General features: G+C 42.2%; 1 protein-coding gene and 1 pseudogene across 2 annotated transcripts in view; both read left to right on the top strand.

Annotated features, from left to right (window-relative positions):
* Positions 1 to 5,483, top strand: part of AVL9 (AVL9 cell migration associated) — a 63,625-nt gene extending 58,142 nt beyond the window's left edge. The window contains exons 16-17 of one of the 2 annotated variants that reach the window (XR_009505005.1): positions 449 to 779; positions 5,414 to 5,483. Coding sequence is in view for 1 of the 2 variants with exons in the window: in XM_059933623.1 (XP_059789606.1) it covers positions 449 to 564 (116 nt within the window). In the remaining variant the exon portion in view is untranslated. Of the gene's footprint in view, positions 1 to 448; positions 5,319 to 5,413 lie in introns of those variants that run through there. The other variant, XM_059933623.1, reaches the window with a different exon arrangement.
* Positions 5,484 to 23,530: 18,047 nt separating this feature from the next.
* Positions 23,531 to 24,330, top strand: LOC132371282 (V-type proton ATPase 21 kDa proteolipid subunit c''-like; annotated as a pseudogene).
* Positions 24,331 to 24,801: the final 471 nt, after the last annotated feature.

The following is a 24,801-nucleotide window of genomic DNA, read 5'->3' as shown; positions in this document are numbered from 1 at the left end:
TTCATTTGATGCAACATCGTTTTAGATGACAAAAACAAATTTCCCTAAGCAGCCTAACAATTCTTCCCTGCAGGTGGTTTTTAGTTATCAACTTGGATTTAGGGTACAGAGAGCTCATAGGACTTTTTCAGCTCTCCAAGTCATTCTGCTGCACAGCCAGTGCCGAGAACCACTGGCCTGGCACAGTGGGTATTAAGGAAAGAGTTTGCTCAAGATTTTCAAAATGCTTAGGAGAGCAGGGTCTTACACCCGGGCATTATCCAAGTTCCTCTTAGACATTCCCATGGTAAGGGATTATTTTGAAACTAGAAGTGTAAATGGTATTTTAGTAACTATTAGCATGTCGGTTGCAGTTAATTAACATTTATTAATTAACATTGGTTTTTCAGTGTCTCTTAACAAAAGTGAAGACATTTTTCCTTTTGTTTTTCCCCTTCTTCCCATTCAGGCCAGTCAGTTGGAGGAGCTTTTTCCAGTGCAAAGACAGCCATGTCTTCATGGCTTTCTACTTTCACCAGTTCCACTCCACAGAGTCTCACTGAGCTGCCTGACGGGAAACCCTGAGTGGAGCAAGCCACCCAGAAGCTGCTGTCGCTTTCTTAGGTTTAAGCGTCCCCTGTCTGTCTGCTGCTCCCAGACTGTTCCTCTGCACCGACCACAGGTCCACAGCAGGGACCGATAGGTCGAACTGTTTACATGGACGGTTGCCCTCTGTGTAAATGAATGTCACGGGATGCTGAAAAGACGAAACCACAACCGTAGCAGGGACGGCTTCCCAGGTTGGGGTTTAAATTGACTACTTTTATTTCAGTCTGAGCCTGATTAAAACACAGTGAACGTTCTAATGAATTTTGAGTCCTGATATTATACATTTGTTTACTTTAGAAAAGTTTTTACTTGGTGTAGATTTTGTTCTGTTGTTGCTGTTTGAATATCCAGATGGATATTCATATGTGCTAAGATTAAGTTATATTACTATTTTAATTTCTCTAAAATGGGCCCTAAAATGTGCTTACATTTAACAGTAAGGGGCCCTATAATCCAGCCCTTCATTATTATCTTGCTGAGTTATATGAGGATTTTTTGTTTGTTGGTTTTCTACCCACAAAACACATTTATCACTTCACTTCCTCCTAGAAACCGTGGAAGTCTGAGGTGGTAGTTCTGAGGATGGAGTGTTTTGTTTTGTGCATTTAATTTATTCATTCCCAATCCTAAGCACTTGCTTTGAGGTATCAAGGAGTGTCACTGTGCTTTCTTCCTTTTCCTAATTGTTCAAGTAGATGTGCAAAGAAATAGCATGGTGACGGTTATAGCGGTGTTCAAGCAGTTTAACTGAGTGTGTATTTAGGGCAAGACTTTTAAAGATCTAGGTGTTAGTTCTATTGACTGTAGTAATGTTGCAATCTTTACATGCATTTTTTAACCCAGAGTTTGTGCCTTCTATTTCTTCTTTTGAACAGTTTTCCATTGGGTGTTTACAGACTTACAGGTTTTTTCTTTGTCTTAATCTTCGTAAAGCTTTTCAGGGCGCTTGGCCTTCCTACTTCCCTGATAGAAAATCCTCATGTAATCAGTCTCTACCCCCTTCCAAAAGTATTTATGAAAGAAAAGCAAGATGATCTGTAAATATTAAATAGAAATCTCATCTTGGCTCACATTTAGAAAAGCAAGAGAAGAAAACTACAGCCATGACATCAGTCATGTTTCATGAAGGACACCTGGGTTCATTTTAGACACAGGTGTGCTCACTACTGAAGATTTTTACACAACTAGACCTCATGTGGCTGCCAGGCTCAGCTCTCATTTGCTTTTCAAGGGGACTTTGGATGGGTGTTCTCAGGGAGTACTTACAGGCGACAGACTGCTTTTTCAGTAACAAAGGATACTTGGAAAATACATCATGAGTATAATCTACATTTGATATGAAGAGTATAGAGAAAATCGGGGACCTAATTAGGGAGGACGCTTGATTATATTTGATTTATCCTTTAAGAAATGTTTGTGTAAGAAGCACTACTAGGGCATGTGAAATGAAACATAGGGACATAATCTAAATATCCCTAAATTTTCCAATTTGTGTTTTAACACAGGTCCTGCACGCCTAAAAGCGTACTTCCCTTTGAGTATAATAACTCAAGGTAAAGGGCTTATTGTGAGAACTCTATTAATTCCACTTCTGCTAGGAAAGTTAGCTTTCTCAGGAAATACTATTTGAAGAGAAGAAAGTAGTACCAAGCAAAACTTTTAAAAGGTACTTTAAAGTTGCACTGAGACTAACATCTTATTGTTTGGTGAGACCGCATTGTTGGGTAGAGTGTGATAGCACATCGGTGCGCAGTTGCTACTCTCGACTGCGGGGCTATTCACGGCGCTAAAAGTGCCGTGAGCGGTCAGCCAGCACGCTGCTGGTTCCTCCTTTCGTTTGTATGGCTTGTATGATTGGGGTGAATTCTCATCTCTCACTATTCAAAGAAGTCCAGTCCATTTTGGAATCCCACTGAAATAAAACAAGTTCCATAAGATTTAACTTTGCTTTAGTATCACTCCCTATTTTATATACACCTTAATGGAACTTTCTATTCGTGTTTCTGGTTAAGAGTTCAACTCTTATTTTAACAGTGGTCATTTTTAACTGGCTTTCAACATAAAGTGAGTATTTCAGAAGATAGAACTTTTGTCATAGAAACGGTCAAAAGACCATAACTCTATTTCCTTCAGGTTCTAGAAGGTATGGGCGTCTTCAGGGAGTGCAGGCTATTGCACTGTTGGTGGGGGGCCCTGGGGCAGCCAGCACAGTTGCAGGCAGGAAGCCTGGCCCCTGGTCCCGGGAGCCTACGTGCTTCAAGTTTGGGTTCCGGACTCCAGCCCAGCATCCAGCCCGGAAGCAGTAGCCTCCTGCAGCCACTGGCTCTGTGAGCAATAGGAGCCAACATTGGTGTGGCTGTCTTTGGACAAGTCCCTGGAAAAGGTGTGTGCTTTGCTTGGCCACAGTGTTTTTGCCTGAGAACTGAGTGCGTTTATATAGGCCCGAGGGAGCTCGGGTCAACCAGGCTTTTTCAGAGTGTGCCAGGCAACACAGACTGCATCCATAGCTTGGTGGAGACCTCGCTGCTGCCAGGTGACTTAAAAAAAAAGTGTTTGGAAAAAGTCCCTGGTGTGCTTTAATTCCTACTAGGCACTGTAATGACGATGACATAGGTAAAGGAAAGAGGGTTAAAGCTGGCCCAAGTGTCCTGAGTTAAGTGAATAGGAAAATTTGCCTGTCACAGTATGGCTTAGGGTTATTTTGCATCTGCATTTGGCTCACATAGCCAGTATGAATAGTCTATCCCCAAATCTGTTAGTGATTTACTAGCCCCCAGGCCCTAAAATACAGTTCTCTTCTACTTTTTGCTTTAAGAAACGCAGCAGCTATATCTTTGGGCAGCAAACCAGAGCATATGACGTGATTTCCTCAACCTTATCTTGCTTTCCAAGTCCTATATTAAGCTTGTTTTTTTTTTTTTGTTTTTTTTTTTAGAATAATTCACTTAGAAAGGCAAGGAGAAAACAAATTAGGAAGGGAGAGGTGAGAAGTTGCAAAGCCGAGAGACAAGGTCCTTTAAAATCTGAGTGAAAGTACTTTGAGAGCAGTATTTTTTTTTTCTTTTGGTATAAATTTATTTATTTTTGGCTGTGTTGGGTCTTTGTAGCTGCGCGCAGGCTTTCTCTAGTTGCGGCGTGCGGGGGCTACTCTTCATTGCGGTGCGCGGGCTTCTCATTGTGGTGGCTTCTCTTGTTGTGGAGCATGGGCTCTAGGAGCACGGGCTTCAGTAGTTGTGGCATGTGGGCTGAGTAGTTGTGGCTCGCAGGCTCTAGAGCGCAGGCTCAGTAGTTGTGGCGCACGGGCTTAGTTGCTCTGCGGCATGTGGGATCTTCCCGGACCAGGGCTCAAACCCATGTCCCCTGCATTGGCAGGCTGATTCTTAACCACTGTGCCACCAGGGAAGCCCGAGAGCAGTATTTAATATGCTAAAGGTTATAAGAATTCTTTTATGGAGAACTTAAATTTTTCATCTGCTAGTTACAAGTTTTAAAATGAGGCTTTAACTTTATCTCCCTGGCAGGCAGTTTTTGTTTTTAATTTGTTTTGTGGAAGTTAGAGCCAGTGGTCCTTTTCCCTGAGGCCTGGTGATGAGTTTAGGAGCACACAGCCCTGTGAGGGGCCAGTGGACTTATCCTGAACCCCTTGAACTTTTATCTGCTTCAGCAGTTTGGGAAAGTAGCCTGTTAGGCTGGTAGCCGGTAAGTGTTGCCTGTTATTTTATCAGGGAGTTGGTTGGGACTCTTGAGATGGCATTGACATTTGCGTGCTCTGATTGTTTGACCAGAGGTGGCACAGCATTCAGGGGCTTTCCACCCAGTTCTGTGGTAGCCTCTAAACACGATAGAGAACGCAACCCTAGTTTCTAGAAGATGGTTGTCATTCCATGTAGCTCAGCGTGCCACTACGAGTTTTTTCATTCCAAGTCTTTGGACTTCATAACATTGGAATTGTTTTTTCATCATTTCCAACATTCCATAAATATTTGTCAAGGACAAAGAAAAGGAATGTGGATCTTTATTCTTCTCATATAAATAACTTTGTACACATGACTTCCTGCTTTCATACGAAGGAGAAGAAACTAGCTCCCTTGTATGGCAGCTCCAAGACTAAAAGATTGTTGCACGTATAAGGGGTTGAATATATTTTGTAAAACGCTAATGCATTTGTATTTCTGTGTTGTTCTAAAGATTACCTTTTTACTTAATATTAATTAAAGATATAGAAACTATATATTTAAATCATGTTAAATGGGACACAACTTAGGGATTTTCCTCAATCTTATTTTTCATCAGCTTCTCACACTCATATAGTATGCTGCTCAAATTTTTTTGTGTGCAATATGAATATTTGAACATTTCAGTCAGGTACTGAGCCAGAAAAGGTAATTGAAGTTTTTAGAAAACTTACGTGCTTAGGAAATATATTGTTTTCTTGAAATATTAATAATTTATAGCTGGAAATATAGGATCAAGACTTGTTTCAGGCCACTTGATCACTGGTTCCTAAATTTAGGAAGCATATGATTAACAAGTTGGTGAAAGCATTTAGTGGGTACAGGAATAGTTTAAATACTTGAGATTAAAGGCTTTCCACAAACCCCTTTCTAAGAAAGTTTAGCTTAGAAATCTTAGAAAGTTTTCTTAGGAAGTTTAGAGCTGTGGTACATATTTTGATCAGAAAGGTAGTTTCTCTTTGCTCTAGTAGTTTTATAATTTGTACTAGTCTTTTGTTTCTGTTGTCATTTGTTTTTTAAAAAATGTTAAAATTATCAGTGACATCCAATCATACTGAGTTGTAAAACTTCTACTGTATCTTTATTTTAAGGAAAAATGAGAATAAACTTATGCTGTTTGTCCTGCATACAGTGGACTTGGCCTGTTTTTCTAGAAGTACCCTTCATGTTGTCAGTGTGGTTTCTGGCCTGCTTCACAGTTGGACAGAAGGGCCAGCCTCGTTTATTAGGAAACCAGCGGAACTAAAGGACTCATTGCTCGTTCTTTTTACTCTCTCATTTTGAAAATACTTGTGGTGGTGCTTCAGTTTGTGAGGTGGTGACCCTCGCAGCAAGAATGTTTAGTGCCTGGGGCTGCACAAAGTACAACCAAACGGAGTTTGGTCGTGCAGTAACGTCTTGTCACATGCTCATGGACAGAAATCCCCAGGGGACTAGGATGTTGTCCCAAGCAACCCATTTTTCCATCCGTACTGGTGAGCTTCAAAATAACCTTGACATTTCCACTGAGGACTCCTAGCACATTTTCACATATGTATTTCCATGTACCATGGTTTCCTTACAGCTGTTTTGCAAAACAGCTTCACAGAAAAAGGAGACAAATGTCTTTGCTCCCAGGAATGTGCGCTGCCTTGAGTACAGGGTTAAATTTAAGGTACCAGTGTTCTTACAGCGTGGATTGTTGCTGCCTGGAGCTGACAAGGTGACTCGGGCAGTAGAGCTGGACGCCGCCAACATCTCCCTTTTCCGAGGACCTGTTCCAGCTGCGCTTCAGGCTCTGCCGTGGTGAGGGGATGGTCCCCCATCGTCTCCCAGGTCAGAGCTGCCTGCTTTTCATTCTGATAGGATGGGAGTTGCAGTGATCAAACCTGGCCACATCTGGAAGGAGCATGATTATAGAGCCAGTTTCTTCCAAGGAACCACACTTTGTGAAGGGCTCATCTCCTCCTGTGGTAATCACAGGCTTGGGGAACCGCTCTGCAGCAGGACTGATCTGTCCAAGTTCACAATCGGCAAATCCCCAGATGACCCTCCAGTCGCGTGACTGACAGCCGACTGCAGTCGAGGCGGCTCAGGTCTGGTCATCCGGCACAGGTAACACGCTTCGTGTGGCTGTGGAGTCAGAGGCCAGACAGTGTCCGGGGCAGGAAAGCCAGATGGTCGTGCTCTTTGCTCTTGATCCCATGTATACCTGCTGTGGAACCACTGACCTCCCAGCATAACACAAAAACTAAGATTCAGATGTTTCTAAATGTGTATATGTTTTACCCTTCACCAGACCTGGCTTCCCTCCTGGGGCACATTGATGTGGAGGGTGGGAAAATGGCGAAAGCCACTCGATAAAATATTGATCATTGTTGAAGCCAGGAGATGAGTACACAGGGGTTCGCTAGACTATTCTGGTGTCATGTATGTTTGAGAATTTCCATAATGAAAAGTTAAAAACTCCTTGCTCGCCATTAAACAACTCTGCTGCTGCTGAAAAGGCTCCACCCTCTGTGTCCTCCCTGCCCGCCCCCCCCCCCCCCCCCCGCAATACTCTCAGGTAGTTGCAGGGAATTTTGAAGCCTTCAGTCGGGCTCTCGGCATCAAATCAGTGTGTCTGCTAGTCCTCTTCTGACCTTGTGTGGTTCCAGCCACTTGTCCTTGTAAAGCAGAATCTCTCCTGAGTTAGCTTTAGAATGGAAGGGCTGGGAAAGAACAGAAAATAAGTTTTTGAAAAAGTCTGTTCAGTCACTAAGTTCTTACTGTTCTTCCTCAGTAACTCGTCTTCGTTCCATCTCTTTCTGACTTCACTTGCGTCATTCCTGGTCCATTACGCCTGAGCCTTTATCGGTTTCTCTACTCTCAGTCCGCCCTACCCCTCACACCCAGAATCATCTCCCTAAGACATTAGGGTATTTTTAATTGCCCCTTTGCTGCATGGTAATCCTCCAAGTCTACTTACTGTCTACAGAATTAAATCCAGATTCCTAAATCAGGCACTCAGGGTCCACCACACAGTAACATCCCAAACTTCTCCCCTGACACCCTGGCCTCCACAAGCCCCCTGGCTAAGTGACACCTTTGCTGTGGTCACGCTTTCCCACCCCTCTAGTTGTTGGAGAAGCATTATTGAGAGAACCCCTAATAGACACTTAACTGAAGGTCAGCTCCAGCCTCCCTTGCTTCTCAAAGTCTCCCCTGGGGCTACTCTGAGTTCTTTCTAAAATACTTGGACTCAGCTTTTATTGAGCACCTCGCAAATAGGTGCTTCCGTCTTGGAAATTTTCAACCAGTAAAACTCTAAGAAAGGGATGGGCAACTTCAGTGCGAAATACACACACAGAAAAGAAACGTATACATTAAGCTTAACCAATCACACAACTAGTACCCAGGCAAGAAATAGGATATTGCCCGCACCTAAAATGCCCCGCCCCTTGTGTCTCTCCCAGATCATAATTCTTCCTTCTCCAGATGTGTTTGGTTTTCTGATTTTTGAGATAATCATTTCCTTATAATTCGACCTCCTCCTTCCTGCGTATGTATCCCAAACAGCATTGTTATTTTTTGTCTGTGTTTAAACTTGTATAAACGGTATCACACCATTCGTATTGTCTTTTTCTGCTTAATTTTGGTTTTAGGAGATCATTCTCTTTCACTGCTTTATCAGCTGTTCCACTGTACGACTGTGCCACGGTTTATCCAGTCTGCTGTGGGTGGGCGTCGGCTGTTTCTGGTTTGAAGCTAATGTGAAGAGCCGTGCTGCTCTGACCCTTCTAGTATGCATCTCCCAGTGCACCTGTGCACCTTTTCCCTAGGGTATAAATGTGGGAATGAAACTGCAGGGTCATGGGAATATGTATCTCTTCGAACTTGTTAGTTAATGCCAACCTGTTTTTCAAAGGGATGATACCATTTCACCCTCCCACCAGCAGGGAATGAGAACAACATTGTTCCACATTGTCTCCAGTGCTTTGGTATCACCAGGAATTTAAATTTCTGCTGATTTGATGGGTGTAAGATGGTATCTCATGGTGGGTTTTAATTTGCATTTCCCTGTGTACAAATAAAATTGAGTACTTTTTAATTTACTTATTGACTATTTAGATTTCCACTTCTGTGAAATGCCTATTCGTCTTTTACCCATTTTTCTGTTAGGTTATCTGTTTCTTATTTGCTTGAGTTTTAATTTTATGAGTGTGTATGTATGTGTGTATACATCAATCTATATATATATAGATAGATACAGATAGGTAGATAGATTTCTGGATACTATTTCTTTGTCAATTATGTGTGTTGCAAATACTCATTCTGTGACTTACCTTCATTCTTTATGGTCTCTTGATGAATAGAGTTCTTAATGTAGTCAAATTTATCTTTCCTCTTATGATTAGAGGAAATCATATCTTTTTGTGTTTTATTTAGGAAACTTTTGTCTACCTCAAGGTCATAAGGATATTCTCTATAATCTTCTAGGAGTTTTTCAGTTTTGCCTTTCACAATTAGGGCTTTCTTCACGTGAAATTTCTTTCCCAGTCCCCACTCCCCCCCTCCCCTACGCAATATGGCTAGAAAGTTTTGGCACTTCTTATTTTGCCAAGTAAGGACTCTATTTATTTATTTTTATTTTATTTATTTATTTATTGGTTTTTAAAAACCTCTTATTGAAATATAGTTGATTTACAATGTTGTGTTAGTTTCAGGTATACAGCAAAGTGATTCAGTTTTATATATATATATTATATATATATAATATACATATATATATACACACACTGTTTTTTAGATTATTTTCCATTATAGGTTATTACAAGATATTGAGTAGAGTTCCCTGTGCTATACAGTAGGTTCTTGTTGGTTATCTATTTTATATATAGTAGTGTGTATATTTTAATCCCAAACATCTAATTTATCCCTCCCCTGTCCCCTTTCCCCTTTGGTAACCGTAAGTTTGTTTTCTATGTCTGTGAGTCTATTTCTGTTTTGCAAATAAGTTCATTTGTACCAGTTTTTTAGATTCCATATATAAACCATATCATATGATATTTGTCTTTCTCTTATCACTGTCACTTTTTACAAAGACGTTTTAATCCCAAAACATGGGAAGAGCATAGGGTCAGAGTAAAGGAGAATCCTTTAAATCAAATGAGTACCTCTTTGTGTTGTATGAGTTTAATTTGTCCATATTTTTCTCATTTTGTTACAGGTCCTGTGCAAAACTTTGCCTCAGCATGAGTTTTTGAAGACAGAGGAAGGAACCCAATTTTTTTTACTTTGAAGGGCTGATGTTCGCCAAGTCTAGCAATCACATAAATGTCCGGTATGTCCAGAACTGTCCTGGGCAGCCACAAGCCCTAAGGACTTTTAACACCGAAGCAGAGACTCACACTGGCCTCCAGAGATCCAAGATGTATACATCTTTGGCTACTTGCCCTGGGAAGTCACTTTCAAAACTAACCCAAGTCCCTCACACTGCATTTTAAACCCTACCTTCTTCCCATCAAGTATTTGAGTGCCTACTGTGTACACACACAGTACATGCCACCCTACATGCCACCCACATAGCAGGGGGAGAATGGATGGTTACCATAGAGGGTAAAGAGGCTGGGTCAAAGGTCAGCCCAGTGTGTTTGAGCACAGCATGGTGGCCAGCTCCTTTTTGACAGGGGTCAGTAGATGTCTCTTCCCCTGAAGGCTAAGTGATAGTTTTAGGAGTGAGGTGGGTTTAGATACAAAGGGCTCCAGGGCCTAGGAGAACAACATAGGCAAAGACTGGGAAGCAGTGAATGTTCTTTGGTGTGGCTGGAACCTAAATGGCAAGGGGGGATGGGCAAGAGATGAGGCTGTAAGATAAGGCCAGGTTTGGAAAAAGAGATCCCTGTCAGCCTGGCAGAGCCGTGTGGACTTGATCTAAAAGGGCAGGGGAAAACCTTAAAGGGCTCTCCAAGGGCAAGTGGCAGGTTGGGTGCTGCATTCGAGAGAGTTCATTCTGGGTTGGGCGCCACTGTATTTGCACAACCATTAGCTCTAGTGATGTTTCTCTGAACTCAGCAATCACCGCCTTCCTTTCCTCAAGGGCCCAATCTCTTAGCTTTGTACAGCTTTCAATCCCATTTGCCCCAAACAATGGGCCCAACAACAGAACTCCTATGGACCCAGCCCTCAGTCAAAAACCAGTCACCCTGATATCACCCTGATAACTCTTTTCCTTTGATTTCCCCAGCAGTTAGACTCGCGGGGGCTTGTGAACGAGGAGCGGCTCTAAAGTGATTGTGGGCGGTGCTGGGAGAGCACGGAGGACACTTCAGCATCTGCTGAAGTTACTCTTTTTGGCAAAGGGGAGACACAAGACACCCGTGCCGCCACCACCATGTTGATAAACCTGGGTGAAACTCACTTTTTCTTCCTGAAGTTTACAAGCAGGAAGGGAATACTTCGTATGTTCAAAAGTCCATCTGCAGTTAACATCCGGACTTTCATTTATATGTGATCTAATCCATGAAATTTTTATTCTGATCAACATTACCAGATGAGCCATGTGCGCTGAGGAATGATTAGCCCAAAGTAGGACAGAAGATAATCTGAAAAGTAGCCTTTCCACCTGCCCCCTGGCTCTGCCCTAGAAAACAGTCAGTCAGCAGCACTTCCTAGAAACCACGGAGACAGAAGTTACGCTGCACCGTCTTCAGCTGCAGGAATCCTGAACTGGTTCTTCGGACAAGATCATCTGTTAAACGCCAAAGCCTCAGTGCCCTCGATAGATCATTCACTCCCACTAAATGCCTTACAAATGGAAATTCCAGGTAAGGTTTTAACAGATGAAGATAAATTAGTATTTTTTGTGTGTCACCCACTTTATGGTCATTTAAAAGCTCAAGGACTGAAATTTTAAAATCTTTTTTTTAATACATATAAATTTATTTATTTATTTTTGGCTGTGTTGGGTCTTGGTTGCTGTGTGCGGGCTTTCTCTAGTTGTGGCGAGCGGGGGCTACTCTTCGTTGCGGTGCGCGGGCTTCTCATTGTGGTGGCTTCTCTTGTTGCAGAGCAGGGGCTCTAGGCACGTGGGCTTCAGTAGTTGTGGCGTGCAGGTTCAGTAGTTGTGGCTCGTGGGTTCTAGAACGCAGGCTCAGTCATTGTGGCCCACGGGCTTAGTTTCTCTGCGGCATGTGGGATCTTCCCGGACTAGGGCTCGAACCCGTGTCCCCTGCATTGGCCGGCAGATTCTTAACCGCTGTGCCACCAGTGAAGTCCCTGAAATTTTAAAATCTTATATTTTACAACTTTTAAAGTGTGTTTTTCTATTAGTGATAGATCCTGCATTTTGGGACTCGAAGTTTAAAACATTTTTATTTTGTGTGCCATTAATTCCACTCCTTTGAGCATCTGGGCTTAATGAATCCTTAGAATTTTTCTTCTTGGGTCTCCTTGGAAATGAAGGATACTAGTCACTACTCCTGGTTGGAAAAAGTTTTTTTTGTTTCCTTTTAAGTTATGAGGTTAAATTCTGTGACTATTCTCACTTGAAGAGCAGATTGTATTTCCAAGGTTTCTGATACAATTCTTAGGGAATGCAGAACGGGTTTCCTAAATGGACAATGTTGTTTGTGGGAGCTGTGTCTCAGCTCATAAAAGCCTGCATGTCAGAGAGCCAGAGTGTGTACCGAAGTATAGTAGAAGGTGCTAGAGAACTGCAATGCTCCACACAACAGACAGAAGAATGTAACTTACAACTTGACAGCTGAAAACATAGCTCCTGTCTGCACAGCCCCAGCAGGAGTAAGTCAAGATTCAGTCACAAAACCACTTGCTGTGGGTGAGATGCTGTCGGGGCTCCAGGAGACAAGAGATCTGATAAAAAAATTTGATAGTGAAAAATGTGATGAGTGTCTTGAGAGGTCCAGTAAAGTGCCATGGCAGTCCTTTCAGCTAGGACAATCAGAGAAGGCTTCCTGTAGGAGGTGGCATTCACACTGCTCCTTGAGTGAAGATGGTAAGATTTTGAGTAGAGACAGTAAAGATAAGGGCAGATTTTCAGTCCACCCTAGGGGGGCCTGTGGCCTGTGATGCAGAAGAGCAGGTCAGTGAGTATAGCCTAGGAAGGGTTATGGAGTGATGACAGAGGAGAAAGAAGGAAGAGAACAGTCTTTGGGGATGCTAAAGCCAGAAGGAACCTGAGAAGTATAGAAACCACCGGAGATCACTCTTGGTGAGAATACAAGGATTAAGGAAAAGAATGAGGAGGGGGGAAATCCCCGCCGATACAGGAAGGAAAAGAAGTACCTGTAAGGGGTCATCTGTATGTTGAGGACTTCTGTTGGATGAGGTGGCTGCCTTCCCAGGGTCAGGAGTATGAAATACTTTCCATCAAGTAAGCTGGAAAGTTTTGGAAAGTGCAATTGCCTTTATATCACCTTCACAAAACAAAGCATTTCGAATAGAAACATCAAGTTGTTTTCTTTGGGGACCAGAAGATACTTTATCCACTTTCAAGCTGTGACAGATATCAAGGCCAAGCATAGTGTTGATTAAAATCAACTATTTCACTTGATCTATGTGGTTTCATAAGTATATACATAGTTAAAATCAAATTGTACACATAAGACACATTAAAAAATTTTTTAATCATAAAAAACCCCAACCATTTCAAACTGTAATTTGTTTCTGGAGTTAGGTAGGCATGGTCAATGGAAGGAATATGGTTTCCATTTTTCAGGTGCATCTTTCAAGAAAACTGCAAACCCAAAAAAGCTGGTGTCTCTGACAAGTGAAAATTACCAAAAAAAGTGCCTGCATTTTCATTTTGCTAGACTTTGGCAACAGTAATCAGCATCAGTCTTTGCTTTTGCTCAGGGCTTTGTAGCTTACAAGTTAGGATCTCATAAATTGGATGTAGACAGGCCTGGGTTTGAAATCCAGCATCCACACTTGCTTATTACTCACCATCTCTGAAGCTTGGGTTTCCCATGGGTGCGGTGGGTTTAGATGATGAATGGGTTGTCGATGCGTTTATTTGTGTTCATATTGGTTTATTGTCCATCTTCCCCCATAGAAAGTGAGGAGGGATTTCTTTCTGATTTATTCACTGCTGTGTCGTCAGGGACTAGAACAGTGCCTGGGACGTAGTAAGCCCTTAGTAAACACTGGATGCACGGACAGTTCTGATTTGTGACTTTCGGAGAAGGGAGAAGATATATGTAACTGGAAGGTGAAAGGTCACAATCCACAGACAGATGAAAGGAAAATGAAGAAAATGGTGTGAATTCCTAGGGTTTGAGGAGGGGGGACCAGAAATGAACAGCATAATTGGATATAAAAGGAAAGTGAATTTCCTAAGCACACCCACGGGCAGTGTATCTGATACGCAGTTAGCTTTGAACACACATTTGCTTTCAACAATTTTTAATTCTTTATAAATTAACAACTGAAGAGATTCAAATGAATTTTTATCCAATGTGTAGGGTATAAAGGATAACAATAAAATGAACACTCCACCAGCCGATTTAAGATGGTGTTTCTCATCCCTCTAGGCTGGGAAAGAGATGGGAAGAGGAGAGAGGAAAGGCCCAAGGAAGCACGTGGGCCGCTTCCCTCAGGGCCTCCTCCCCTGGGTTCCAATCGCTACCTCAGTTTCCCTTACTTACTAGGACAGCATTTCTGTACAGAGAACCCCAAAAGCTGAAGGCAGAATACAGTCCTAGACTGTTACGTGACCTTGGGCATGTTAAAAAAAGACTTCTCTGGGCCTATGTTCTGAATAAAAGAAAGGAGGTAGATTGGTGGTTTTCACATCCTCTCTTAGGTGGGAAGCTGCTCCAACAAAATCCTCCCGGATGATGACTGACTGAAGAGGATGCCTTCCCCAGCACTTGACTGTTTATTCCTTCCTTATTTAGGTCTCCATGACGCAGTGCTTCCTGTGCTGTATCGAGTTCCTGCACACTCCAGCGGAGTTCTTTTTTGAGTGTGTTTGAATGTTAAGCTAATGCTTATTTCATTGCTTTCAACAAGATGCACTTTTAAGGAGTGTCAAAAACGCAGGCATGGGGCTTCCCTAGTGGCGCAGTGGTTGAGCATCTGCCTGCCAATGCCGGGGACATAGGTTCGAGCCCTGGTCTGGGAAGACCCCACATGCCGCGGAGCAAGTAGGCCCGTGAGCCGCAACTACTGAGCCTGCGCGTCTGGAGCCTGTGCTCCGCAATGGGAGAGGCCGCGGCAGTGAGAGGCCCGCGCACCGCGATGAAGAGTGGCCCCCGCTCGCCAGAACTGGAGAAAGCCCTCACACAGAAACAAAGACCCAACACAGACAAAAATAAATAAATAAATAAATTTATAAAAAAAAAAAAAAAAAAAAAAAAAAAAAAAAAACGCAGGCATGAACATTTTTATGACCCTGTACCTTCATCAGGAGAGCGTCCAACTCAATGTAAACGGACTTAATTCCCCCCAAGCCTGATTGGCATTCCATTCCTAAGAGTTAATATCAAGGAAATAATCCAAAAGGCAAAAAAAAAAAAAAAAGGCATGTGCATGGAGTTCTTTGTCATAGCATTTTTCATTATAGTGAAAAATGAAACACTGGGAACAACCAACAGAGGACTGAGTTATGATGCTTCAGTGTTATACTAGTGAGTGCGACGCTCATTGTCACATTTGACAGCTATCAGAACAATCACTGTAGAAACTGGGGTAACGAGGAGAAGAGAAAATGCAGAACCTACTGAAGTATACAGAGGAAGCAGGAGGCCAGCTTGCTTCCCCTGCGTTTCTTCTTCCTCTTTCCTATGTCTTTTCTCCGTTTCTCCCACGTTGCTATGGGAACATGGAAAAATGAGTTGATATATGAGGTCAATAACACAATGGTGATTTTCTGCTTCTGAACTGTGCCAGGGCACAGAATACAAGCACACTGCATGGGAATTAGAGCCTCTCAGGCCTTCAGTGCCTTTTTTCCCCCAGCTGGACCCTGAATGTATTTCCATCACCATCCTTACTGTTGCGGTTTTGTAATGAACTATGAGGACTGGAGCAGGGCACATAGTAGGCACTTGATTTACATTGTGACATGAACAAAACCTTCCTTTCTTTCCTCTGTGGTTGTGGCTTACCGAGAAGCACCATGTAACTGATGCACTGAAACAGCCGGAGGAACTGAGAAAGCAAAAGAAGCAGTGCTTTCAACTCTTTCTGTCTTACAAAGTGCTTGGTGAAACTGTAAGAGGATATTTAGCACCACAAAAAGTAGGCCAAGGGTAAGAAAAACTCTCCATACCCAAGAGAATTCAGATGACCAAATTAAGTCTGATCCAGAATAAACAGTTCTCATCTGGAAATCTAGCAGTTCCAGAAAGTACTGTCCGGGGGAAAAAGGCCCACGATGTCGAGCTGCATAATTATGTAACCCTCCAGGAAAGAGGGAAGAAGTGCCATCGTACAGGGGTGCACGGGGAAAATCAAATGTGAGCAAGTAACAGTTCTCAGGCCTCAAAGAGGAAGACTTTTTGCTGAAGAGAAACCAGGCCCTTTCCCATGAACTTGACCAGCTTCAGTTTTCCCCATCCTCACCCAGCATCCAAAGCCTAAAACAAGGTTGCTATTTCAAATCCCTCCAATAGAAATAACTTTCCAGTAGTCATGTGAGTAGTGTTGCACATGAAGGAACTCACCTGAAATGAAACGGAAGCTTAGCTATTATGAATAGGTCAAGACCATTCATGTTAGTATTTTATCAGGAAAAGCATTATCATTGTCCCCTTACAGGTCACTTAAACACATCAAACAAACAAATTAAATGCCAGATGGTAAGAGGAATTTAAAATATAACTTTCTCCCACAAATTGTAAACATCCAAGCTTGAAATTGAAAGCTGGGACTGGCGGAGATATGTGTACACCCAAGTTCATAGCAGCATTTTTCACAGTCATCACGGGGTGTGCACAACCCAAGTGTCCATCGCTGGATAAACAAAATGTGGTGGATACATATACATACAATGGAATATTATTCAGCCTTAAAAAGGGAAGAAACCTGATACATGCTGCAGTGTGGATGAACCACGAGAACATTACGTTCAGTGAAATAAGCCAGTCACAAAAGGGCAACTACTGTATTGATTCCCCTGGTGTGAGTTACCTGGAATAGTCAAACTCACAGAGACTGAAATCAGAAGGGTGGTTGCCAGAGGCTGGGGCGAGGGAGGAATGGGGAGCTATATTGTTTAATAGGTACAGAGTTTCAGTTTTGCAAGATAAAAAGTTCTGGAGGTGTATGGTGGTGATGGTTGTACAACAGTTTGAATGTACTTAATGCCACCGAACTGTATACTTAAAAACACTTAACGTGGTAAATTTTATATGTGTTTTACCACAACTTTTAATGCAGGCTTGATTCCACCAGTCCTTTGTTTAATGATGGAAAAGCCTAATTTTATGTCTTGTACTTTTACTGGGGGCTCTGTACAAGATATTTTGGGTAAATAGAGGACTCTGTTACATCCTGTTAAAAAAAAAATTTCTTAACACATAGGAGTCAACCTAATTAATTATAAGGACGTTGTTCTTTCCGCAGCACCCAGGGTGAACCTATTCCAATACCTCATGCCTATAATGATCGTGGTTATGCAGGTCTAATCCCTTAACAGCAAACTCCGAAGACAATACTTCTTTTAAACTCAAGTGGAAATTAATCTTTATATTTCACTTATTCATCCAATAGTAATAATTATTACTGACACATATTGAACAATTGGATATGCTAGAAAATGTGCTAACAACTTTGACATGTGTAATATAAAGTTAATAATCCTATTAGTAGAAATTATTATCCCCAATTTTTGGAGGAAAAACTTGAACGAAGGTGAAACTCAAATTCACATCATCCATAACCCACCACGCTCAAAAAGACCATTGAACTCAGAGAGACATAGGGGATCTTCAAGTTCAGTCGCTTCATTGTTGTTTACCTTCATTATGGAAATTTTCAAATACATACAAAAGTAGTCAGGAGAGTATAATAAACTTCCTTTTTAAAAAAAAAAATTTTTTTATTTATTTGGCTGTGCCAGGTCTGTGGGATCTAGTTCCCTGACCAGGGATCAAACCCAGGCCCCCTGCATTGGGGGTAGCACAGTCTTAACCGCTGGACCACCAGGGAAGTTCCTAAGCTTTTTATAATAAACCACTCAGCTTCAGTACTCATCAATTTATAGTCAATCTTTTTTTTTTTTTTAAGATTCTTTTATGTGGATCATTTTTAAAGTCTTTATTGAACTTGTTACAGTATTGCTTCTGTTTTATGTTTTGGTTTTTTGGCCCTGAGGCATGTGGGATCTTAGCTCCCCGACCAGGGATCGAACCCACAACCCATTCGTTGGAAACCTTAACCACTGGACCGCTAGGGAAGTCCCCTATAGTCAATCTTATTTCATCTTTACCCTCACTTATTTTCCTCCCTCCCATAGAATATTTTTGCCATGTGATTTTTTTTCTTTTTTTTTTTTTTTTTGTCTGCGTTGGGTCTTGTTGCCGTGCGCGGGCTTTCTCTAGTTGCAGTGAGCGGGGGCTACTCTTTGTTCTGGTGCACAGGCTTCTCATTGTGGTGGCTTCTCTTGTTTGCAGAGCACAGGCTCTAGGGCGTGCAGGCTTCAGCAGTTGTGACACAAGGGCTCAGTAGTTGTGGCTCTCGGGCTCTAGAGCGCAGGTCAGTAGTTGTGGTGCATGGGCTTAGTTGCTCCGCGGCATGCGGGATCTTCCTGGACCAGGGCTCGAACCTGTGTCTCCTGCATTGGCAGGCAGATTCTTTTTTTTCTTTTTTTTTTTAAATTTTATTTACTTATTTATTTATTTTTGGCTGTGTTGGGTCTTCATTTCCGTGCGAGGGCTTTCTCCAGTTGCAGCGAGCAGGGACCACTCTTCATCGCGGTGCGCGGGCCTCTCACTATCGCGGCCTCTCGTTGCGGAGCACAGGCTCCAGATGCGCAGGCTCAGTAGTTGTGGCTCACGGGCCTAGTTGCTCCGCGGCATGTGGGATCCTCCCAGACCAGGGCTCGAACCCGTGTCCCCTGGCAGGCGGATTCTTAACCACTGTGCCACCAGGGAAGCCCTCCATATGATTTTCTAAAGTTTTTATTTGGAAATAATTTCAAACCTACATATAAGTTGCAAAAATGAAAATAGTAAAAAACCAAATACCCATTACCCTTTACTTTCATCTATTATTAACATTTATTCCATTTGCTTCATTTGTAGGTCTGTCTCTCACACACACACACACACACACACACACACTTTTTTGGGGGAATGATTTGAGGGCAACATACATCACAATCCTTTATCCCTAAATACTTCATTGTGTATTTCCTAAGAATAAGGATATTCTCTTATAGACCATAGTATAATTATCAACCTCAGTAAATTGAACATTGACTCAATAATTTTATCTACTGTACCATTCTTATTCCAGTTTTGTCAATTGTGTTCTTCAGAGCTTTTTTTTTTTTTTTTCAATGCCGCACCGTACAGCCTATGGGATCTTAGTTAGTGGGAACTGAGGAGGCCTTGGTTCCTTGCCACATGGGCCTCTCCCTGGGGTTGCTTGTGTGTCCTCATAGCATGGTACTGGCCTCATCTAGAGCAAGTGATCCCTGAGAGAGCAAGGAGAGGGCAAAGCCTTGTGACCTAGTCTTAGAAGTCACACACTGTCACCTCCACTACAGTCAACTCATTAGAAGTGAGGAACCAAGTCCAGCCCACATTCCAGGGAAGGGAAATTTAGCTCCAATTTTTTTTTTTTTTAAGTTACAACTCTTTTTTTTTTTTTTTTTTTTTTTTATGGCCACACCGCGCGGCTTGTGGGATCTTAGTTCCCCGACCAGGGATTGAACCCGTGCCCTTGGCAGTGAAAGTGCTGAGTCCTAACCACTGGACTGCCAGGGAATTCCCTAAAGTTCCAACTCTTGAAGGGAGAATATCAAAGAATTGGTGGGCATATGTTAGGACCATTACAGAATCCATTGATGATTCTTGCCTGATGTAATCCTTACTCAAAATAATGATTTCCCACCTATTCTGTATTATTTTTAAAGCGAATTCTAGCATCATATTTCATCTGTAAATTTTTGAGAATGTATCTCAAAAAATAAATATTTTTTAATATTATAAATTGATAATATTATCAAGTAGCAAGTCATTATTCAAATTTCCATTTGTCCCATGAATGCTGTATTTTCTGAGATACAATTCACATGCCATAAAATTCACCCTTTTAAAGTGTACAGTCCAGTGGTTTATAGTATTTTCACAAAGTTGTACAATCATCACCACTAGTTTCATCACACCAAGAAGAAACCCTGTATCCATTAGCAGTCACTACCCATTTCCAAATTAATTTCTGTGGGTATGCCTCTTCTGGATATTTCATATAAGTGGAATAATTACAATATGTGGTCTTTTATGTTTGGCTTCATTTGAAACCGTGGTGCAATCCACGTCACCTGCCTTCACTAATCAAGGTTTTAAGACTTTCAGGTCCTCCAAGCAGCACGTAGCCTAAACAATATGTTTGCCCAAGGTGTTTTCCAGGAACTTGGAGTCAGCTGCCTCTGCTTCAAGTTGAGCCAAGAGTCAGCTCTGTCTGGTTTGAGCCAAGCTGCTTAGGACTGGATAGGACCACTGACCCTTCAACTGGGCATGCGGGAGCATCTGCTTGTGACATATTGAACGTGCAGAGGCCTGCCCAGAACAATTATCACACCTTTTTCCAATAACCTTTCCTCTTCCTCCACACCTCGGACTGCCCTGCTTCTTTGTTCTTTTTCCCATAAATACCTGAGCCCCTTGCCTTTGGGAAGGCAGGTTTGAGATTTGTCTTTCCGTCTTCTCGCTTTGCTGCAAATCTCGGCATCTCACCATTTTGACTTTCTGCGCATCCGGCAGAACAAACCTGGTTCGGTAACACCCTCACTTAGTATAAAGTTTTTAAGGTTGATCTGTTGTAACATGAATAAGGACTTCATTCCTTGTTGTGGCCGAATAATATTCCTTTGTATGGATTTACCAGGCTTTGTTTATCCATTTTTTTGGCTATTACGAATAATTGCTTATGTACAGGTGTTTGTGTGGAGCCATATTTATTTTTAGTTTGTTTGAATTAGTACTGAACTAAAGTCTACACAATGCCATTAGTTGATAAATCTTTCAAGTCACCATAGGTTCCTCCTCTACAACTTTGTATTTTTTTCCAATTTGTTGAAGAAACTGGGTCATTTGTCCTGTACAGTTTTCCAAGATCTGGATTTTGCTGATTGGATCCTTTAGGCATAAATAATTTAACATGTTCTTCTAACATCTGTAGTTTCATAGGTTGGTAGCTGGGTGTAGAGGCTTGATCACATTCACACTTGATGGGGGCGGGAGGGCTGGCAAGATTCCATGCTATGGCCTGTTACTCTACCAACATAAAGTCCCAAACTTGCCTTAATAAAAGGTGAAAATGTTACTGTTTAGTATATTTTATGAAGAAATTGAGCTTCATAAGTGGACAAATATGGGGAATTGTATATAATCAGTGTTAATTTAAATGATCTTATTCTGGTGAATGTGATTTTTTTTTTTAAGGGAGTATGAAGCCCTTTTCAAATTCTCATCTCAACAGAGCAGACTACGAGTGAACGAGTCCACAGCGTGATCCATATTAATAGGCTTCTCGTCTTTAAGTCTTCATCCCTTCTTTCTCTTAATTACTGAAGGGCAAATTGCTTCAGAGAAATTTAAATACTAGTATTTGAACTTTATGCATAATTCTTTTTTTTCCCCACACCGCGCAGCGTGCAGGATCCTAGTTCCCTGACCAGGGATCAAACCCGGGCCCTTGGCAGTGAGAGCGCTGAGTCCTAACCACTGGGCCGCCAGGAAGTTCCCTATACAGAATATTCTTTGTAGTTCCTTTTTATTTTTCAAGGGTGAACTGCTTTTTAATAAGTCAATGTCTGTTTATACTTTTCTCTTGGTTTGGGTCATGGTGTTTGATCATGAGAGCTTTCAATGGAATGTGGAATAGGAGAAAGAAAAAAAATCTGCCAAATGTGTTAGAAAGCATTTGAAATAGAAGTGCTGGTTCCTATTTAAAACACTTCTCTTTGCTGCATACACCAAGATGAGAGTAAAAGATGCCTTAATATTTAATTTTTATATTGTTAGAGACAGTGGTTTTAATAAATTCCTATTTATCTGTTGTGTATTTTTAGTTTTTGGTTAACTGAGTTCTTCTAAGTGGTTTCACATAAAACCACATTTCAAGCCTTGTTTGTTTTCAGGTATCCAAATGTATGTCTCAGCCCAAGCATCTTTGTAAAAATAGGCATAGAAGTCTTTTAAATGCTGAACTGTAGTACCTGCTTGATTTATTTTTTTAGTCATAGTAGAGCAAACTATTAGTACAGTTTTATCAGGAAGTTACTGATGTGTATGTGCGATTTACAGTGATTCTGTGTATGTTCCCCAGCTTCAAAACACTTGGAACTACTGCTGTGGTTTCTGGAAGGGTCAGTTGTTGGTTCTTAAAGTTACACCTGTGCAGCTTGGGTTTGAGTTTTTAAAGAATAGTTAACTTTTAAAGAAATTTCCTTAGCCAAAGAGCAGTTTGAGTTGTATCCATGGTTTTTGCTGGGTTAACATTGGCTTCAGTTAAATCGTTTGAATTATAAAGTAAGTATAATTATGGTGAAGAAGATCAGTCTCGTTTTTAAATGCTGAATCACATTTTATTTCTTTAATTAATACAATAGAAACATCAAAATTCAGGACCACTGAAATATGCCAACTTTTGTTTTGGGGTTGTGTGTGTAGTTGTGTTGATTTGTTTGCTTGTTTTTAAATTTATTTATTTAATTTTATTTTTATTCTTGGGTGCATTGGGTCTTTGTTACTGCGTGTGGGCCTTCTCTAGTTGCGGCGAGCAGGGGCTACTCTTCGTTGCGGTGTGCGGGCTTCTCACTGTGGTGGCTTCTCGTGTTGTGGAGCATGGGCTCTAGGCGCGCGGGCTTCAGTAGTTGTGGCTCGCGGGCTCAGTAGTTGTGGCTCACAGGCTCTAGAGCGCAGGCTCAGTAGTTGTGGCACACAGGCTTAGTTGCTCTGTGGCATGTGGGATCTTCCCGGACCAGGGCTCGAACCCGTGTCCCCGGCATTGGCAGGCAGATTCTTAACCACCACACCACCAGGGAAGCCCATGTTTGCTTGTTTTTTAAAGAAACTGAAACTGCTATATCTGCTAGTGAAAGAAAATGCTTTGTTTTGCTCTGAAGATTCTGCAGTTGTTTAGGTGTATCTTGGTGCATAAATTACAAAGAATAATGCTAGTTAAATGCCAATGAACTATTTTACTCTTTTTATGTGAAACATACAAATTTTGGAGGGTGATGGTGGCAGTGGTGCCTCTTATACTACCTTATGTAAAACACTGGAACATTTTCATCAATATTGCCATCATCTGTTTAATATTCCCAGTATATTTTCTCAAAGTCTGTTTACTTAAAATTGTATGGAATGATATAATAAGCAATAAAATCTGAATTACACACACACACACACAAAGAAAGTAATAGTTCAATTTTTAAAAATAAGTTTCTGTATTTTGGCAGGAACACAAATAGAATTTTTGACATTCATTAGATGATTAATGATATTTCTTTTGATATAAAGTCCTCTTATTTAGGGTTTAATATTCCATATATTCTAATGAGTACACTTTTCCCAAATAAAAATAATTAAGAAATTTTGAAATTTTTCATGCTAATGTTTTAATTTCTGAAGATAATAAAGAAAAGAGATTATTTAGTAGACCATTTCCAGGAAAAAAAAAAACCATTGACATATTTTACAGTGGTATCCCCTAGGAGATTCAGTGGATTAAGGGTAAAATAAGTTCCTTTGCATACCAGTAAACAGCTGGTACTCTCCCACAGAGAGAAGAATATTTTCAACATGGAAAATACATGATACAGCATGTGCTTAGTATTGGGAAAATACCTACTTTCAAATACATATATTAATGTTTGTATTTCAGTGTTTTTCCTCTAAAAATAATGTTACTGGTACAATGAAAAATAACAGGGAAAAGGAATCACAATAAAAATGAAAGAGGAGGTGACGCTGCAGGGCGGGCCCACAGGCTGCAGGGTGGATAGCGGATGCAGGGACGCGGTTTGAGCTCCTGCCCCCCCATGGCGTTGTTGCCGCCATGACGGGGCTAGTGCTGCTCTACTCCGGGGTCTTCGTAGCCTTCAGGGCCTGCCTGCTCGTCGTGGGAATCTGCTACACCATTTTTGACTTGGGCTCCCGCTTTGATGTGGCATGGTTCCTGACGGAGACTTCCCCCGTCATGTGGTCAAACCTGGGCATTGGCCTAGCTATCTCCCTGTCTGTGGTTGGGGCAGCATGGGGCATCTACATCACTGGGGAAGGGGTGAAGGCCCCCAGGATTAAGACCAAGAACCTGATCAGCGTCGTCTTCTGTGAGGCTGTGGCCATCTACGGCATCATCATGGCGATTGTCATTAGCAACGTGGCTGAGCCTTGCAGTGCTACTGACCCCAAGGCCGTTGGCCATCAAAACTACCATGCAGGCTACTCCATGTTTGGGGCTGGCCTCACACTGGGCCTGTCTAACCTCTTCTGTGGAGTCTGTGTGGGCGTCGTGGGCAGTTGGAGCCACCTTGGCTGATGTGCAGAACCCCAGCCTCTTTGTAAAGATTCTCATCGTGGAGATCTTTGGCAGCGCCATCGGCCTCTTTGGGGTCATGGTTGCAATCCTTCAGACCTCCAGAGTGAAGATGGGTGATTGGACGGTCTGTGTGGGCGGGGCCACCCCCACTCTTGTTTGTGTGTGGTTTTCGCGGGACAGCTGGAGCTGTGCCCCTTCGGCTTTCAGGGGGCCTGGTGTTCAGGGCCCTCCCTGCGCTCACTTCTGCTGCCTGTGGACTTGGAGGCACTGCCTGGCTGGACCCTCAGTGTGGCTTGTGGGCTGCCGATGACTGTGTGCAGCTTTGCACCCGTGTCCCACCTCTGCCTCCAACCCATCTTCCCAGTGTTTGTGAAATAAACGTGGTATTTGTCTGGGTCAAAAAAATGTGAAAGGGAAATGTGTTATAATTCAGAAGCTTTAATTTTCAACAAATCATTAGCCTAATATATCTTCCTCTTGTTGGAGTTTTTATTCTTACTGTTGCTCAAACTGCCCTCTCTCTGCTCAGTGGTTTTTCGGTTCATTTTTAATTTTTTGTGGCCTCATCTGTCTCTACACAGCCAGACCTGAGAACTGATTCCAGGGAGCCTCGATGCTGAGTCACAGTGGAACACACGTTTGCAGTTAGCTCTTGCACACTTGCCCTTGGGCGTCAGGCCCCTGTGGCCCACCAGGCCGTATTCCTGGGACCAGGGGTTTGCCCACACTGTGCGATTGACGAGGAGGTTTGAATGGTGGTTACAGTCCCTGCTGTCCTTGT

The sequence above is a fragment of the Balaenoptera ricei genome, chromosome 9 (assembly GCF_028023285.1).
Source record: "Balaenoptera ricei isolate mBalRic1 chromosome 9, mBalRic1.hap2, whole genome shotgun sequence".
In the NCBI taxonomy this organism is placed as follows: domain Eukaryota; kingdom Metazoa; phylum Chordata; class Mammalia; order Artiodactyla; family Balaenopteridae; genus Balaenoptera; species Balaenoptera ricei.
Note: the sequence above shows the minus strand (reverse complement) of the source record. Positions and strands in the feature narration are given on the sequence as shown.